The 20,382-nt window shown below is 33.6% G+C and overlaps 1 protein-coding gene across 5 annotated transcripts; it reads left to right on the top strand.

The window, feature by feature from the left end:
- Positions 1 to 1,258: 1,258 nt before the first annotated feature.
- Positions 1,259 to 19,686, top strand: LOC110616671 (RNA polymerase II C-terminal domain phosphatase-like 4). 5 transcript variants are annotated; one of them, XM_043957655.1, is made up of 10 exons: positions 1,263 to 1,654; positions 1,689 to 1,844; positions 3,223 to 3,419; positions 4,904 to 5,064; positions 5,840 to 5,955; positions 7,629 to 7,809; positions 14,316 to 14,605; positions 16,702 to 16,887; positions 16,969 to 17,007; positions 19,171 to 19,686. In XM_043957655.1, the coding sequence occupies exons 2-10, from the start codon at positions 1,755 to 1,757 to the stop codon at positions 19,477 to 19,479; spliced, it is 1,569 nt and encodes a 522-aa protein (XP_043813590.1). In that variant the 5' UTR covers positions 1,263 to 1,654; positions 1,689 to 1,754; the 3' UTR covers positions 19,480 to 19,686. The 5 variants fall into 5 exon arrangements, with proteins under 5 accessions (XP_043813592.1, XP_043813591.1, XP_043813590.1 ...); XM_043957656.1 differs by having other exon boundaries at positions 1,261 to 1,844; positions 5,843 to 5,955; XM_021759116.2 differs by having other exon boundaries at positions 1,263 to 1,881.
- The last annotated feature ends 696 nt before the right edge of the window (positions 19,687 to 20,382 follow it).

The raw sequence follows: 20,382 nt of genomic DNA, 5'->3' as shown, positions 1-20,382 counted from the left end.
TAATGCAAAGCTTTCAGGCATCTATGAAAGATGAAGGAGAGGCAACTGAAAAAAGAAAAGGAAGAATGCATTAAAGAGGGCTACAATGAAGTAAAGGAGAAGCTGAGTTAAAAAATAAAAGAAAGGAGAGAACCTGAGAGGAAAGAGGGCTGAATGAAAATGGGAAAACTAAACTTGACATATAAATAAGCTCAGAGGCGTGATTAGGGAAGGAAAGAGGGTTCTCATTTTCTCTGTTCTAATCATTTCCTCTAATAAAAAATAAAAAAATGGAAATACTGACAGTGAAGTGATAGAATTTTGGCTAGAGAAGTAACCTCCTTGGGAACAGAAAGTATAAACAGTGTTTTGCTGTATAGAACCTGAACAAAGGCAACCAATGAGATATAATTGCACCTCGTTAAAGGTGTGATGAAGTAGGCTGCATTAAATGCTCAAAATATCTAGGGGCCTGTTGAAAAATGGTAAGGGAATGTACTGTACAGTGTTTAGATCATGGCTTGTGATTATCTCTTAACAACATTTCAATACATTTGTATCCAGGACTCTGACTGAAAAGCCATATATCTGTAACTCTTTTGCTCGGACTTTATTTAATGAATGGAGCTTCCAATGCTCGAAAAAAAATGTCGCTCAACTTTTAATGAACACTAAATTGTTGCAATCATGCCTTAAAAATCACCTGTTTACACCATTTTAAAATCTCTATATGAAGTGCTTGTCATTGAGTTGAAGGTTCTAATGTCTAAGAATTAAAAGTTCTTCAACGACAAATGATTTATTGTGTATTAATATTAATATAGACTTAAGAACGTTTTACTATATATTGATGTTTTACAGATTGTGTTTAACTGAATTCCTACTATTTTTATCTCCCATTATTGCCTTTTAATGAGATTTCATTCTAGCAGGAAAAGGGGAATAAAAAAAAAGAGACGATAGAGCCAAGGAGGACAAAGCACCCTTTATTATGTACTTATAGATATAGATTTGAGATTGGAATTTTCTTTTCATTGTTTTGGTTTTGAATATGAGATTGAAAAAGAAAAAAAATTATCCTAAATTTTCAATACCTTAATTTTAAATCGCCTCTCTTTCTTTCCTCTTTCGGCGGTGGTACTTAAGGATGTCGGGCAGGCGGATTCTCGTGAGTACCCGATCCGCTCAAAACAGATTTGGACGAGTTTGAATTTAAAAATTTTTATCCGGGGTTCGAATACGGGTGGAATTTAATTAACCGGATACCCGTTTCAGCTATACTAACAAAACTCTCCCAAAAATCAACCCTAACTCTTTTTCAATTTTACTTCGTAAAGCCCAGAAGATACTCAGCTGCCGTCCGCTTCCCTTCCCATCCCAGTCGACGCCTCTCTCCCCCACTTCACTGACGAGTGCCGAGACTGCCGGCAGCCCAGTCGGAGACAACCCTTCCCTTTCCCCAGTCGGCGTCGGCGACATCTCCTTTCTCTCCCCAGTCGGCGACAACTCTTCTCTCTCCCCAGTCGGCGACAACTCTTCTCTCTCCCCAGTCGGCGACATCCCCCACTTCCCAGTCGACGCCTCTCTCACCCACTTCACTGACGAGTGCCGAGACTTCCGGCTGCCCAGTCGGAGACAACCCTTCCCTCTCCCCAGTCGGTGTCGGCGACATCTCCTTCTCTCTCCCCAGTCGGTGTCGGCGACATCCCCTTCTCTCTCCCCAGTCGGCGACATCTCCCACTTCCCAGTCGACGCCTCTCTCCACCACTTCACTGATGAGTGCCGAGACTGCCGGCAGCCCAGTCGGAGACAACCCTTCCCTCTCCCCAGTCGGCGACATCTCCTTTGACGGGAACTCTCTTCAGGTTTGAATAACTGATAGGTGACTGGAACTCTCTTCAGGTTTGTAATCAGATTTTGATAATCAAGATCTTTTAAGGGCGTGTTGTTAAAGATTTTTAGTTGCTATTAAAGATCTTTAGAATTTATGGATTATTAAACTGATTACGTGGTTACTGTTAAAAAAATTTTAGTGGCTGTTAAAGATTTTTTAAGTAATTATCAAAATTTTTTGTTTTGTTGTATGAAATATTGTCATTGTAAATTTGCCATTCCTCATAGAAGTGAGAAAGTTTGGTTACCAGAATATTGTCATTGTTATAATACCCAAATCTTAAGTTTTTTGTCATTGAATTGAATTATAAAAATCAGGTTCGGATATTATGCCGGTATTGTTAAACGGATTGGGAACGGATATGGCAGTAAAATTAAAATACTAAATGGAATTGGGACGGGTTTGGGAATTTTACATATAATCGGGTTCAGGTACTCTCAATTTTGCGGGTATCCTGCTCGTTTACATCCTTATTGGTACTAGTTGGTTGCTGATCAATCTTAGGACAGACATGAGACACTAAATGCGGCATAGCTCCTCCCCTCTTTTATTTTCTTCATACTTCAATCTCTCGCTTTAGTGGTTTTTTTTTTTAATTTTTTATAGTTATTATGTTGTTCTTTTTGGTTTGGTATATGGTTAAAGAGTTTGAAATTGTGTAGTATATAAGCACATATATTGGTGATTTTTCGATTCAAGCTAGTAGATATATTCTGTGTTTGAAGTAGAAAGTATGTAATTGTATTCCGTTGATATGATGTCTTTTTGTTTCTTCATTTCTTTTCCTTTTCTTTTTAGGTGTGCAAAATTGATTTTGGATTTGTCCTACTTTTTAAGTAATTGATGCATAATGGGTTTGAAGACTGAATTGGTTATATTTGTTTGAGTATGTAAGTCGGTGAAGTCTTTCTTCGTATTACTTGTGGAATTTTAAGTATCTAACTTTGTTGGCATGGGGGCTGGAGATTGAAGTTATATGGATAAAGTCAGTAGGAAATTATTTCTGGTGAAACCGGGAATGAATGTGTACAAGAATCTCTCCCTGTTTTGCATAGCAGCTGCCATCTCAAGTTAACTGCTATAACTGACTCCAGCTACTGTTAAGTAGCTCCTTAACTGGATGACTGCTTCTACACAACTATTATCCTACCCCCTATTCCTCTCTATTTCACATTTCTCTTCTCACACCTAGAAGAATGTGTTCTCCCTTCATGTTAATGGTTATATTGTCTCTTTATATTTAGGAAGAAGCTATATTCTCCTTCAACCAACCTGTTACTTTTTTCCTTTCATATTTTCATAACATATGAATGCTTAAGTAAGGTGTTCATGCCTCCATGATATTTCAGATGAGTCTGATGACTGATTCTCCAGTACACTCCTCTAGTAGCGATGACTTTGCAGCTTTTCTTGATGCGGAGTTGGATTCTAAATCTTCAGACTCATCACCGAATGAAGAAGGAGCTAAGAATGAATTTGATTCTGATTCTTCAGACTCATCACTGAATGAAGAAGCTGAGAATGATTCTGACTCTAAAAGCAAGAGGTAAATTAGGTTCCTTCTATACTTCGAAAATATTTTTAAAAGTAAAAAATCATGGTAAAAATGCTCTAGTTTGGAACTTATTTCTTTTGAATTTGACTTATTAACTGTTTTTCTTTTGGTGCATCAGAAAATAGACTCGTTACTGTTTTGAGGTTTATATTGTTTGCATGTGTATTTTGGGGATTGGTGGTTAGAAAGTAAACAGAGCTTATTACTAGTTATTTTCTGATAGAGAGGGGTAGCTGTCACATATAGGAGAACAAGGTTTAAGAAGAGAAATAATCGAGGGCTAAAGAGTAATAATAGATAAAAGAGTTGCTTTTGTATATGGACAATAGTAGAATAAGTGCGTGCAGCTAAGGTGAGTTGGTTAAGGGAGTTAGGAAAGTTATTTAGGTGGGCAAGAGTTCTATAAGTAGCCACCAAGAGCTGTATCATAAATTATCTAAGAAAGTGGCTAGATTCTAACTGATGCTGTCTGCATCTTTTTTTTTTTCTTTGGATAACCAGCAAAATAAGACAGAGAACACTGGTGGATTGGCTTGGCAACCTCTCTAATGCTTAAGTTAGTATGGGTACTGAGAGAAACATAGAGTTGACTAGAGAGAGATTATCATACCTGACCTGAACATAGAGGCAATGACCTCCTTATGTAGTGGATTAGATGGACTTTGAATATTGTTAAGAACATATGAAATAATAGAATTATATTTGGACTAGGATACTATAAGGATAACTTCCTGAAATGAATAATTTCTTATTTGACTAGGATTTCTACCCATTTATTTGGAGTGTTTAAGGATGTCTAAACTATAACAGTCAAATTTTTAGCGAAAATTAAGATCTAATATTAATCAAATCACAACCTTGGTTCAAACTCCAAACCATTGATATGATTTGGGTCGTTGAGTTCTGAGTCTTGAATTTATTAATTGAAGTATTTTAAACATTTTATGGATTTACATTGCTAACCATTAATCTCTTTGTCTCTCCCTTTTTCTCTCTATTTTCTCTACCTATTCTTTACTTTCTTCCTTTCCATTCTGTTTCTTATTTCTCCTTGAACTTAGATGTGTCCCTAACACTAGCTTATGGGAGCTTTAGTATTTGTCTTTTTCTTTGCTGGTATCATCAATGTATACTTATTACTTTGACATAAATGATGCTGATTATTTTATTTAAGATGTCTAGAGAACCTACTTTCTGTAAGAAAACTGCTTTTAGCTATGTGTAGCTAGCCTTGCCTTAATAATTCTACAGTCATGGAATTGTGATTTGGATGAATCCAAAATTCACAAAATATCTATTTTGCAATTTGGTTATCATTGATGAATGTCAGATCTAATTGTGGATCTATGCTGGTTTCAGTTTAATATTGTTCAAGTAAATACTTATATTTCATTCTATTGGTTTTATGTTTATTGAATTATTCTATAAATAAAATCTTAGGCATAACAAACTTGGTTTTATGAATTAACACACAGGATAAAAGGGTCTAGAGTGGAGACATTGGAGAACGTAGAAGATCCTAAAGAATCAACGTCTAATATAACACACAGGATAAAAAGGTCTAGAGTGGAGGCATGGGAGAACATAGAAGATCCTAAAGGATCAATGTCTAATGGATCCCTAGAGCAAAACTTAGGTAAGGTCTTTTCTTGGTTGGATGATCTATTAGTTTGTATCCTGCTATCTATGTACTTCTGGAGTTGGTCATTGCTAAAATGCACATTTGGACCTGATTATTCAACTTTAACTTGTTGACTTAGAACAGTAATTTTACATTTCATTATTTGTTTTATTATGAAATTTGCTGGATTTGGTTAAAGCTGACAAAAAAATATTTGTTTTGAACTAACTATTTGAAGTGCACTTTTGGTGAAAGTAAAAGCTGGAGTTGTTAAAAATTAAAATGCACTTTTTGGACCTCAATTAGACAAAGTTTTCAATCGAATGAAGTCAAATCCTGTCGCTGGTTTTGAACTTTTGTTGCCGGTATTAAATATCAGTTGGTAATTGTAAGGAATTATCCTGATTATATTTTGAGTTCTTCAAAATTTGGATTGAAGTTATCAACCTTCCACTTATTGTTTTAATTTTTGAGAATTTTTTAACTGGCAATTTTTTTCCCTCACATGATAACATGAATATAGAATATGAATACATTCCTGTTCAGAAACATATCATGTGGTTTCGCCCTGACACTTCAGAGTATTTTCACATCATTGTTGTACCACGAAGTATCATGTATTGGTAATTTATTACTCTTTTCTGCATATGCATTTTGGTTCAGTGTTCATGTTTCTTCAAGTAGTAGCTTAAAACATGTCGATCTTTCTTTTTCACCCCCACGGTTGACTTTGACTTAAAGTCATTCTTAGTTGGTTATTGCTGACTATTTCTCACCTTTTGTTATTTAGTAGCATCGTCAAGTAAAGAGACCTGCTTGCATCCAGGTTCTTTTGGAGACATGTGTATACTCTGTGGACAAAAGTTGAACCTGGAAACTGGTGTCACATTTGGATACATACATAAGGTATATTGTGAAAATATCTTCAATTTGTTGATTCATCTTTCTTGTTGACCATTTATGATTTATGACCCCCTCGTGTACATGCATGGGTCTAACTTGCTGTCAGCTGACTCGACCTGATTGGCTTGTGTTGATTTTTGATATAACCTGATCCAACTGCAGAAAGGATCATTTCGGGTCGGGTTGACCCTACACAATTTTGTTTATTTGTTTCCTTATGTTCTTCAGTCATTGCTTTGGTTTCTGCACATGAAAGATTGAAAAGTTATGGAAAGAGAATAGAAGTTTATAGCTTAAGACCAATATCCCTTCAGAATTTGACAATTTGCCTATTTTTGTTCTTGTTTTAAAATCTTCAAAAAATTTAGTTACATTTGAAGTCCCATTAATCGAATAGCCCTTCAAGTCTTCAACAAAGTTTGCAACAAAATGACAAAGCCACAATCTTCAATAGAGTTTGCAAGAAGTTCATCTTCTTTGGTTCTTTGAATGGACACATGAAAGCTCATATCCCATACTGAGTTTATTCAATAAATTTAATAAACATTCCATGGAGTGGAAAATAGAATAAGCACCAAGAAATTTAGTATTGCTTGTGAATTCAACACATCCAGCAAGTGAATTTCTTTATTTGCTGTTGATTATTAAATGAGTGCATTAAGGTGCAAAGGGTCATGGGGTGTAGGTGCAAAGTCCAGGTGTGTGCCTACATGATGTCAGGCTCAAGAAAAAAATATAGATTTGTTTAACCAAATTTTATACAAAGCATTAATAGGTACAAACATTATAAAATATATACAGACTTTACCATTAATGTTATTTTTTTTTAAACTCACACAAACAAATCCAGCTAGCATTATTAATGTGTTAGAAAATTGAGAAAAAGCAATTTTCATAGTTATTAAAGGTGTGCCTTTGGCTCAAGGCTCATCACCCTCTAATGTTAATGCCTTGATTGTTTAGGTGTGCATCTTGTTCCAAGAAGGCGCCTTTTTATTTCCACCTACCAGAGTTGTTTCCACAAACTTAAAGTCACCTACCTAGTTATTTTGGAGTTTGATGAACTAGAGGGTCTAAGATCTCAGAGCGAAGAGGATCAACAAACTAAGGAACTTGCAAATTTATAACATAAGTGAATCTTCTATAGTTAAGTAAAACTCATAGGACCAAGAGAATGTCTTCATGCACCCATAAAAGTACCTATAAAATCTCGTTGCAGAGAAGTGAAAGAAAAACCCAACAATAAGAAAATAAGCAATTGTAGAGAGAAATAGTCGATAGAAGGAAAGGGATGTATAAAAAGAGATGACTCACCAACTCTAGGAGCTTCAGGAGGTTGCATGTTGTTAATAGAGGCACTTGGATGTGTCGGCATCGTAAGAGGGTGAGAGGTGGACATGCTTCAAAGAGCCAGTTTTAGAATTTGGATGTTAATCAAATGAAACCAAATTGAACCATATTTTTGTGTTGGTTTAACTAATTAATGAACCACCCTTCCCTCATGTAAGGTGTAAAAAGAAATGCGTAATACACAAGTACTTGGCAAACTTAGAAATATTGGGGTTTTGTGTTCTTGCAATTGCATCCAATTGGATTGCTTTCCTTAGCATAATGTCGCTCGCTTGCCCATCACTTCCTCGTTGGAATTATAATGTAATGAACAATTTTACATGCAGGGATTAAGGCTTGGCAATGATGAAATTATGCGGTTACGTAAAACAGATATGAAGAATTTGTTACGCCACAAAAAGCTTTATTTAGTTCTTGATTTAGACCATACTTTGCTTAATTCTACTCAGCTTATGCATATGACTTCAGAGGAGGAATATTTGAAGAGTCAAATAGATTCTCTACAAGGTACACTCTTTTAACTTGATTGTTTAATTTTTTGGATAGTAGGACTTGTTCCAGATTTCAAATTTCGTGGAATGTATTTTTTGTGATGTTATATTTTTCTTTGAATTTACCATGCAGCAGTTGAACTTTTGTAAATTGATGTGAGTTTAAAACTAGAGAATAAAGACTTGCATATATGCTTCTGAGAAGTACTTCATGGATTATTATGACCAAGTGCTCTGAATTTGATTTACAGGGTATTGTGGGTTTTAACTTTGGCGAAGCAAAATTAGTTTACATAAAAAGATATTGTGTTTCGCTTATTATTGAAAAACTGTTATGAAGGGAAGGTTTTTGAAAGTGTGATGTACTTCATACTCCATCCACCTTAAAAGGAAAGTTATTTACTATGAGCCTTTCTGAGTAGCAATAGCCTTCCAAAGTAGTATTATTTGCTACCCAATTTTATAAATTATCTAAATTCCTTTGATACGGTGGAACTTGAGGAAGCTTGATCATTGTATCTTTTTGCCTCTTCTTGAGTCACTTTGTTTGAGAAGCCTTGCAATTCCTTTCTCTTAATGGAGTGTATCATTGTGCTTCTAACCTGTATATGAAATGGAATTTTCTTTGAAATGTTGTTATGTGCAAATATGGAATTATGGTGTGTGTTTTACAAAAATTGCATCATTTTTTTAGTTTCTTTTTCTGTAGATAATTTTTTTTTCCTAAGGCAGTTGAATTCATTTGAATTAAAATTAATTGCAACAATTTAACAATCCAAATGCAATTATCAATGCTAGGATTTATAATCTAATATATCCAAGGTTCTCTTCTAAGTTTCAGTGGAAATGTTAATTAAATCTAAAATGTATTTCTCGATAGCATAACAAATTCCAATCATTCATCAAGTCCAAGTTATGATGCAAACACCATATGTCAAATAATTTTGTTCCCACTAGGTAAATATTTATGTGGTACCTAACACTTTCCATAGATTCACAAATTTCCTACCTAGTAACAGTCACAACTCAAGCCATTCAAGAACCATAAAAGAGCTCAAAAGCATCAAGTATAAAGTATAGATATTTGCATTAATAAATAAAATTAATATGTATGCTAGGAATAAAAAGGGGTTTAAGCTATACAAGGCACTCTAGATTAGAGTTTAGTTACACGAGTTTAAAACTTGAATAAAAAAGCAAAATCTTAAACTCAACTCCATTGCAAAGCACAACAAAAATACCAGTAAAAGTCAAATTTGAGAGAAAAGCTCTTGTTGACAGAAGCAAACCTCTACTTCTGCTACACTCCAACATTTCACTATCTTCTTCCTTTTTACTGGAGATGGTGGTCGGTGTCAACTTTGGTGTCTTCTCTAGGGCTGCTTTCTGTAGAAAATGAAAAATAACATGCTTGTAATGGGAAGACTGGCTCACTAATTTTTTGTCTAGGCCTAGGTTTCGAAGCAAAAAAAGAGAATTTCGGCACCTAATGAGTGAATTTACCTTTGTTTCTACTTGTGATTGTGTCAAATAATCGGTCTCATATTCAGCAGACTTGATGCCTTTGAACAATATCTTAGAGTTGGAGCTCTTCGATGTTTGGGGGTTAGATTTCATGGGACCATTCCCATTATCCTACTCAAACCAATACAATTTGGTAATTGTGGACTATGTTTCAAATGGGTTGAGGGTAGTTCCAAAAAATGATGCCACGTTTTTTTTTTCTTGGATAAAATTCATAATCACGTGTTTTTGCAACCCTAGAGCCATTATCATAGCTGGGTAAGCGCTTTATAGATGCTTGCATATTCTACAAACCAAATATGGTATTGCGCACCATGTAGGTGTAGTACCTCATACCATCCACAAAAGAGGGGCTAGTGGAAATATCGAGTAGGGAGATAAGAAGAATTTTGAATGCCTCTAGGAAAGATTGGGCATATCCCTGAGCTGTGCATGTCCGTACTTATCTTTGATCCTTAGACATGCTAAAAAGCTATGCCACATCAGTGTTGACATGACACAGGATACATGTATGCATATCTGATACATTCAACGAAGTTGGTCATGCAAAAGAGAAGAAGAAATGAGGGAGGTACTAGCAACATAGTAGGAGAGAGAAAGAATGAGAAAAAAAAGAAAGAAAAGATGGAGAAGAATGAGGAGGAGGGGGGGGAGAGGCAAGCTTAAATGAAGCTTAGGAAATTGGGATTGTTTTTTTTCCTCCATATTATTAGTCGTGTGGTAGGCATTAGGTCCAATGCTAGCTTAAAGGAGGCTTGGGAAATTGGGAATACACTAGTGATGCAGAACTTAGAATCAACTTGTAATCAAGAACTTCGAACACACACTTGACAACAAACGAGGCTTAGATAATTTTCAGAGGTTGCTCTACCACACCTCGAATCAACCAATATCATTAGAAACAAAGATTATGGAGTGATAAACCAGTTATAAACGCCATAAGGAAAACCTTGATAAGTTTGCTAAACATGGAGACACAAAGAAGACTCATCATTGTATTAAGAAAACTAAAATATTATTTATAATATCTTCTTCATTCGTGGCTGCCATCTTAAAGGTGTTTTTATAGCCTTAAAACCCTAATTCTAGTATAGGAAGGTTTAATTCTAATATAAGAAGGGTATCTTGTCAAATAGTCAAATCTAGATTACATTAAAGATTCTTTTCCTAAATTGTTTGAGAATTCTTCTTCCTAAATGGTCTACACGAATTTAGCTTCTAAAGTAGACCAAATTAATTTAAAATAAGTTTACTAAAATTCTAAAATACCAAAATAATAAAATTGGCCTAAATACATTTCGGCCATACATGCATTACATGATCTGAAATTGTGTTGCATGTCCACATGTATTGAAGAGAGTGACTTGTTTTCTCATTATTCCATACTTTCCAAATATAGTTCTCATCTTGTAAGTCTTGAATTAGTTGATAGTAACTTGATTTGTCATGATATGGAGCTTTGCGGATTGAATTCTTTATTACTATGACAGCTCCAGTGCACATGAAATTGTTGAAAATTATTGTGTCCTTTATGCACTCATCAATTCCTCCCTCTTTAAGATGATTCGTTCTCTAATTAACAACTATAATGGTAAGAAAAGGAGGTTGGCTTGTGCAAGAATTTCAAAGACAATTGAAATCTCAACTTTTTGGATTTATTCAATAGAACAATCTCCCAAACTCGACTCAAATTTAATTTCTCGCCCTTGATCAGATTAAATGAGATCACAATTGGTGTCTCTTGCATTCTCTTCATAGATGACTTTCTCTAAGATTTTCATGAAATTATTGAATTCAATATGAAATTTCTCGATAAAGCAATAAACTTTGACATCTTTCCTTTTTTTCTTTTTCTTATTTAAATTTCACACAACTGGAATAATTTTTTTTTTTTAAACAAACCAGATACAAACTAAAATAAATGAATAATGAATTCAATAGCTGAAATAAAATAATGAAACTGAAAGTAAGTAATAAAACAAGGAAACATAAATAAATAGGAATTTATCTACTATCAAGCTCTCATACCAATCGATGCGGAATCCAGAATCAACTGGTAATCAAGAACCTCGAACACACACTTTATAATGAACACACACTAATGTAATTAGAAACGAAGATTATCAAGCTATTTGCTAAACATGGAGGCACCTAAAGAAGACTCATCTTTGTATTAAGAAAGCCAAAATGTTATTGATAACATCTTCATTTGTGGCTGCCACTTTAAGGGTGTTTTTATAGCCTCGGGACCTTAATTCTAGTGTAGGAAGGTTTAATTCCAATATTTGAAAAGTATCTAGTCAAATAGTCAAACTTAGATTATATTAACTATCATTTTCGTAAATTGTCTTGAAGAAATCTTCTTCCTAAATGGACTCCACGAATTTGAGTTCTAAAATAGACTAAATTAATTTAAAGTAAGTCTACTAAAATACTAAAGTACCAAAATGAGAAAATTGGCCTAAGTGCATTTCTGCCATACATGCATTACGCGATTTGAAATTGTGTTACGTGTCCACATGTGTTAAAGATAGTGTGGCTTGTTTTCTCATTATCCTATATTTTTTAAATATAGTTCTCATCTCGTAAGCCCTGAATTAGTTGATGATAACTTGATTTGTTATGATTTGGAGTTTTGCGGATTAAATACTTTATTATTATGACAGCTTCAATACACTTCAAATTGTTGAAAATTACTGCCTCCTTATGCACACATCAATTTCTCCCTTCTCAAGATGATTCGTCATCAAATCAACAACCATAATGGTAAGAAAAGGATTGATATATACAACATCATCTCCACACACATTGTCTTTTGCAAGAATTTCTAAGGCAATTGGAATCTCAACTTCTTGGATTTCTTCAATAGAACAATTTTCCAAACTCGACTCAAATTCAATTTTTTGCCCTTGATCAGATTGAATGAGATCATAATTGGTGGCTCTTGCATTCTCTTCATAGTTGGCTTTCTCCAAGATTTTCATGAAATCATTAAATTTAACTTGAAATTTCTTGAATGAAGCAATGAACTTTGATTTCTCTCATGTTTTTTCTTTTGTTTTAAAAAAAAATCTCACAATTGAAATTGAATTTTTTTTTTTCTAAAAAAAAACAAACAAGATAGAAACTAAAATAAATGAACAATGAATTTAATCGCTAAAATAAAATAACGAAACTGAAAGTAAGTAATAATACAAGGAAACATAGATAAATAAGAATTTATCTACTACCAAGCTCTAAAACTAATTGATGCGGAACCCATAATCAACTTGTGATCAAAAACTCCGAACACTTACTTGACAACGAACGTAGTTTAAATAATTTCTAGAGATACTCTACCACACCCCTAATCAACTAATGTAATTAGAAATGAAGATTATGGAGGCATAAACTAGTTAGAAACACAAGGAAAACCTTGATAAGTTTGTTAAATATGGAAGCACAAAGAAGACTTATCTTTGTATTAAGAAAACCAAAATGTTATTTATAACATCTTCATTCGTGGCTGCCACCTGAAGGGTGTTTTTATAGTCTCAAAACCCTAATTCTACTGTAGAAATGTTTAATTATATATAGGAAGGGTATTTAGTCAAATAGTCAAACCTAGATTACATTAAAGATCTTTTTCCTAAATTATTTTGGAGAAATCTTCTTCCTAAATGGGTTACACGAATTTGGCTTCTAAAGTAGACTAAATGAATTTAAAATAAGTTTACTAAAATATTAAAATAACAAAATTGATCTAAGTGCATTTCGGCCATACATGCATTACGCGATCTGAAATTGTGTTGCACATCCACATGTATAAGTGTGGCTTGTTTTGTCATTATCTCATGCTTCCCAAATGTAGTTCTCATCTTGTAAGCCTTGAATTAGTTGATGGTAATTTGATTTGCCATGATTTGGAACTTTGCGGATTGAATACTTTATTACTATGACAACTTCAATACACTTCAAATTGTTGAAAATTATTGGCCCCTTTATGCACTCATCAACTAGGCTTCACATGTGGACAAAATATGTGGAATGAGACTTTATTTTCTCTTTTCTATTTTAATAGGCCATGAGACTTTATTTTGTTTGTTACTTTAATAACATGTAGTGAATAATTAACTCATCATCACCATAAAATATGGATATTATTAATTCTATTATTTAAAATATATTATTATATTAAATCTTAGATTATATTTACATCATGATAAAAAATTTATATTAATTAAATTTTTAATAAACATATTAATTTATCTAGACTAATTATCTTTACATAATTTATATATTTTATTTTATTTACATAATGTACACGAGCATCCATGTCTAGATTTGGATTCATATCTTTGTATTTTCTATTTAGGAAGTTTATAAGTTGGACACATAGATATGTATCCATTTTCTGACACCTGTACCTGAGTCCCCGTAACGCTTCTTATGGCCTAGCCATGAGTCATTCTACCTCCCCAAAGTGTAGCCATTAAGGCTCATGGCTTAGCTATTTCTTACGGTCAGGCTGTGAGTTCTTCTGCTTCTCTTTCTCGAAAATTTCTCTTCCTAAATGACTTGGATGTGAGTTGAAGTTGATTCCTGTGGCCCAAACATTAAAAGCGCTGTCTTTGGCCTCTAAACCCTCAAAATGACCCCCAAATTTCATCATAGATGCACCAATTCACATTTATCAACAGCAAAAACTTAAGAAAGGGTATAAACTGGGGAAGATGTTAATGGAACATAAACTAGAACAGAAACACAGCAAGTGATTCCTAAAAATCCTATAGATAGTATGTAAATGAATAAATGCATCACATCATGTGGGGTGTAAAGGAACTTTCAGCTAGTTTGCATTTACCCTTACCATTGTAATTGTATATCTTGTTGATGGCATATGTATTTTTATTCTTTGTGCCAAACATTGTGGCCATCCTATTTTTGACAAAGTTTAGTTATAATTATCCTCAACAGCTAGGGCTTTTTATGAACTTTATATTTATGTGAAATGGTTAGATGTTTCAAATGGTAGCCTCTTCATGTTGGACTTCATGCACATGATGACCAAGTTAAGGCCCTTTGTACGCACATTTCTGAAGGAAGCCAGTCAAATGTTTGAAATGTACATATACACTATGGGTGATAGAGCATATGCACTGGAAATGGCCAAGTTGCTTGACCCTAGAAGAGAGTACTTCAATGCTAGAGTTATTTCACGTGATGATGGAACTCAAAGAAATCAAAAAGGTCTTGATATTGTGTTGGGGCAAGAAAGTGCTGTTCTGATCCTTGATGATACAGAAACTGTGAGTGCATAAGAAACTAGCTATATTTACTAAATTTTCAATCAACACATTGATGTGAACGCATGGCAATAGATTTGAATTGCAAGCCAAATTGAAATAAATATTGACCAAGTTCATATCAATAGGTTTTCTTTGCTTTATCATTAAGTCCCCCCCTCCCCCCCCCCCCCCAATGAGAGTTTTTAAGAAGGTTTACAAAGCTTTTAAGGTGCATATTGCATAAAATCTGACATATGGATGGCTCACACATCAGTGTCCAACTTGCACATTTAGCAATTATGCTTTTGGGGTTCTTTTTGCATTGCAATTGTAGAAGCAGCAGAATAAGGAGAAGAGAAATGGTATAAACAACTTGATCATTCCCTCAAGCTCTAGGGTGTATATGTACATTTTAGAGATACATCAAGTATACTATTGTTCTTTATAGGTGTGGTCATATGATCAATTACAGTCAATCAATAACATAATTGCAGGTAAATTTAGCATCTTGCATTCTAACAAGAAGTGAACATGCTTTTCGTTCTAATGTTTCACTAATTTCCTTGTGTATGAATGTGTATATTTGCATGAACAGAAGATGATTTAATTATGGACACCTAGATACGAAAACAACTAGAACTGACAGCAGAAGGTGAAATGTGCATATTTGCATGCACAGAGGATGATTAGTAATGGGCCCCTTGATATGAAACAACTAGAATTGGCAGCAGAAGGGTTGTAAAAAGGATAAATTGATTTTGTCATTTCTTCTAATTTTTAACAATATTTTATTCATCATTCAGTTTGATATTTTTTTTTATTTGTATATTTTCAGATGCAAAATATAAGAGATCTGTATGCCTTGCACCACCTTGAAACTCATTATGTTGCTCAAATGTTGAATGCATTGGAATGCTTCAAATTAGAGATTTGTGTGAAATGTCTTCCCTTCTTGTTGCATTACCTTTCCCGTATATTTCTAGTTATTTATGAAGACTGAAGGTCTTTCTGAAAAATAAATTGGTTGTTGCATGTGGTTAAGTTATTTTAGCTGTGAGCAAATCAAGACAACTTGTCCATTTGTATAAACTTTTAGTATGACTTGGTTGCTTTGGCCTTAATTTGTCTTCATAAGGATGGAGGGATACTACTATTGTTTCCCAAGTCTTCTGCTCTAGTAAATATTCTTTGTCATATTGATGTAATATATAGGTGTTTATCATAACAAAGCATTTGTATAGAATAGGTGTTTGACTTGTAAGATAATGGAGGATGATTTTGTGGTTACTTTGTCTATATCCATCTTTTAAATTCATTACTTGATTTTGAATTGAATACTAGCTGTTTACAGTAAGTTAAGACTTCTCATTTGAAGGTGGTCATTAAGCTGCAAGCATGATAATGGTAATTGTATGAGTTGTCAAAAGACTTTTTTTTTACGTATACTTTTTCTAAAACCGTCTGGAACAATTGGAGTAAACTAATTTTATTTGCTTTCTTATTTTATCCTTATTTACTAAGATTTTTTTTTTTTTTTTAGTTAGAGATGTTCTGGTGTTTTCAATACTATTAATGCTAAATGATTAGAATTTTTGCAAAATCATACTACTTTTCCCTTATATTTTATATCTTTTGGTATTAGTTGTTAACTTGAAAGAATCTAAATATAGTATTATATATTTCCACAGATGAAAACTAATCAAATAAAAATGAATTGTTGCGCTTTTTTTTTTTTGACTTCCAAACATACCCTAAAAGGTTTGTGGAAGTTATCTAACATCAATCTCTCTTGTAGGAGACTAATACCATGGGATGTAAAGCTATCTTAAGTTGGCCATGTAGTATGCCAACGTATACTTTACAACATAACTTTCACTCTTAATAAATGAAGCTGACAGGGAAATTAGATCTCAAGTGTAGTTGTTTGCCTTTGGAGTTCAAATTACCTATTGTTTTCTTCATGCTTGTATAATAAGCCAACTATTTGGTGCACCACTTCATACTTGAAGAAAGATGCTTCTAGCTTTCATTTCTATGTATTGCAATATTTTTTGCAGGTATTCTTGAGTTGGTAAATGATTATTCTCTTTCTTATAAGCTTGTTTTATTTAATTTAGGCATGGTCAAAGCACAAAGACAATTTGATATTGATGGAAAGATACCATTTTTTTGCTTCAAGTTGTCACCAATTTGGCTTCAATTGTAAATCTCTTTCGGAGCTAAAGAGTGATGAGAGTGACTCTGATGGAGCACTCGCATCTGTTCTTAAAGTGTTGAGGAAAATTCACCATATGTTCTTTGATGTATGGCCATTCTTCCAATATTTTTATTAGAACACCCTATTTTTGGTGCCTGATTCTGATATACTGTATACCTTCTTACAGGAGCTGGTGGACAATCTTGATGGCAGAGATGTGAGAGAGGTAAGAAGAACTAGTGAAAGTGGTTTCTTTCAATGTCTACCTTTTATTATCCTGCATGTCTCCCCAGTTTGAGAACAGGCATGTGATGTGTGCTTATGCATGTACATGTGCAACAATGCTCTCAAGTAAAATTCTCTTTTAGGCAAAGAAATCAAAGTTAATTTCTTTTTTTAAAAGTTGTAAAATCATAAAACCTTAAAAATCATAATAAAAATCTTAATAAAAATCTTAAAAAAGTATTATAAGCTTTCTAATTTTATTGCTACATCAAATAATTAATTTTACTTTGACTTGAAAGAGTTAATCACCAAAAGAAATCTTGTCCTTTTCAAATTTTTGCAATTTTACTTTATGCTAAATTTATTAACAATTAAACTATGAACTTTTTTTTTTCTAAATGTACCTTAGGTTACTGTTACCTATGTTGTTAAAGACTAATGGAATTGCTATGTCATCGTCACATTAGTTTGCCACGCCAACAGAGTTCAGGATAGAATTGGTAATTTCTTAAAATTTTAGGGTTTAATTTGCAATTTTAAGGATAAGGGTGGAATTGTATTTTTTTTAAAAGTTCTAGATTTTTTTGGTCATTTCCCTAAAATTACAATTTATAAGACTTTTTCATATTATAGAGGATATAGTTTTATAAATTTTTATTATTAATTATATTGAAAAATTATTTTTTTTTATTATTATATATATTTTTTTATTTTTATCAATAATTTAAAAATAACAATTTATTTTAATCTAATTCTGACTGCACTCACCTACTAAATTATTTTTTTTCTGAAATTTGCTTGGTTATTATCATAGTCTAAGAAAAGTGCTTGATTTGCATTATGATTAGGTGTAAAAAAAAGTTTAGAAAAAGCATATTAAAGAAATATTGTTTTATTATTTTAATATTTTTAGTTTCTATTTGTTTCACGGAAGTTTTCTAATGTTTGTTGCATTCAAAAAAATTGGTTGATAAAAAATATTTTTTTGGTCAAAGGTAAACTTAGATCACTTTTAAGGGAATATAACTTTCTCCTTTGAGAATCTTATTAATACTATTATTATATAAATTTATAAATATCTTTTATTTTTTAATGGAAAACAAGTTATTTTGTTGGAAAGCATTTACCATAGAAAACATTTTTCCTAGAAAATATTTTCTATATGCAAGTTATTTTTGTAAATGGAGTCTTAGAACTAAATTATGTGAAATATAATTTTAAATCAATTTTTAATATTTTATAACTAATATATTTAATGAAGTTCTATTTAATAATTAAAATATAGTTCTAACAATAATGTCTATAGAACTGTAGTCAGCTATCTGTGTTGTCTAAGAGTAAATGTTGGACATCTAACGCATAACATATGCACAAGACGAATGGGGTAAAATTGTGGATATTAAGATGAATGTCTGCTATTATAATTAATAATGGATAATGTTAGAAATGACTTCTGCCAGAGAATGCATACAGCACATATTCAGGATAAAATGAGAGGTTCAATTAAATAGTTTGATCATGTTTAACATAGAGCATCAAATACTCTAATATTGGAACTACAATAAATTAGTGGTTGAAGAGAATGAGAAGGGAAACGAGGGGAAATAAAATGACATGAGGGTATTAGTACCAAAAGATTTACAATTTTTGGATATTGATGTTGGAATTAATTAGTTTCAAATTTAGCTGAATGTCGAAATATGATTCTTGTAGCCAACTCCTATCAGTCTGGGACTGACTGAGTTGTATATAATTTGAAATTGGCTCATCAATAGAGAGTTTACTGATGACCTGAACTAGGAGATCATTAATGTCAATGGTTTGATTCAGAAACTCGTCTCAAGGGTCGGACACGCACACACAGTCTTCTGAAGGACTAACATTTTATTTATTGGCCCTCTTGCCAAGTTATGTTCTCCTGAATTCTTTCTATTCCCATGTCTTTTATTTCCTAGATTGATTGTTGACATCTGGCCTCCGTACCTTGCACTAGATTTCATGTTCTGAATCAGACAGTTTCCTGCTTTTGACTTTTGAATCTGCAGTTTGTTTTACAATCTAATGAAATTATTCTCTCCTAATTAAAAAAAAAAAAACCCTTCTTTGTCTGCGTTTTTTGTGTATTTTTAAGATTATTAATCAGATTTTCTATCTTGTTTTGCAGGTTTTGAAAACAGTTCGCAAGGATGTGCTGAAGGGATGTAAAATTGTCTTTAGCAGAGTTTTTCCTACCCAATTTCAGGCTGATAATCACCACCTCTGGAAGACGGCTGAGCAATTGGGAGCCACGTGCTTCAGAGAACTCGACCCATCAGTTACACATGTGGTCTCCCAAGAAGCCGGGACCGAGAAGTCTCGTTGGGCTCTGAAGAACAATAAGTTTTTGGTCCATCCACGGTGGATAGAGGCTGCAAATTATTTATGGCAAAGACAGCCTGAGGAGAATTTCCGTGTCAACCAACCAAAAAATTAATAGTTAATATCATCATTTGGGTCTAAACCATTTTTGTAGTAATCGATAGTTTGGGGGCCTTGTTTGTTCCTGTCTTGGTAACGTAAGATAAGTTCCTTGACGTCTTATCATCATAATTTATGATTGTACCTATTTACATCTAGTGTTTCATAGAATCATGTAAAATCACCGATATGTTTCGATCAATGCTTCACTGAAGTTCATTTATTGATGCTGATTTAATAGACATCTACATATAGATTTGATCTAGCTAAGATTGTTTTTTTCATTTAGGATCATGTACATGGAGGGTTAGTCTGTCAACTATTTTTCATTTATCAGCTTGTCCGTCTTTGCATATTTGTCTAGAAACAGGTAGGTCGGCTCGAACTGATGTTTCCTGTTGGGACTTTCTTTTTCTGGTTGAATTGTTCCCAACAAAGTAGGAGCATATCATTTTGTCATAGTAGCTAGGGATGTCAGTCGGGCGGGTTTTTGCGGGTACCCGATCCGCCCAAACCCTATTAGGACGGATTTGGGTTTTTATAAAACGGATTTGGGCGGGTTCGGATTTGAAAAATGCTACCCGTCTTGGATTCGGGTAGGGTTCGGGAATAGGTGCTCGGATACCTGTTACTCGAACCCGATTAGCTATATTAATAAAACTAAGTGAAGTAACCCTAATCCCTAATTCTTTTTTTCATTTTACTCTGCTTTCCTCTCTTCGTCGGTGCCTCTCTCCCTCGCTTCCCTTCCCATAGTTCTCAGTCACGCCTCTCCCCCACTTCACTGCCGGCAGCCCAGTCGGCACCGGCGACGTCTCCTTTCTCTCCCCAGTCAGCGATCTCCCCAGTCAGCGATATCTCCTTCTCTCTCCAGCGGCGACATCTCCGACTTCCCAGTTGGAGACAACTCTTCCCTCTC

The sequence above is a fragment of the Manihot esculenta genome, chromosome 6 (genome assembly GCF_001659605.2).
Source record: "Manihot esculenta cultivar AM560-2 chromosome 6, M.esculenta_v8, whole genome shotgun sequence".
Lineage (NCBI taxonomy): Eukaryota > Viridiplantae > Streptophyta > Magnoliopsida > Malpighiales > Euphorbiaceae > Manihot > Manihot esculenta.
This window is presented reverse-complemented; position numbering and strand designations above follow the sequence as displayed.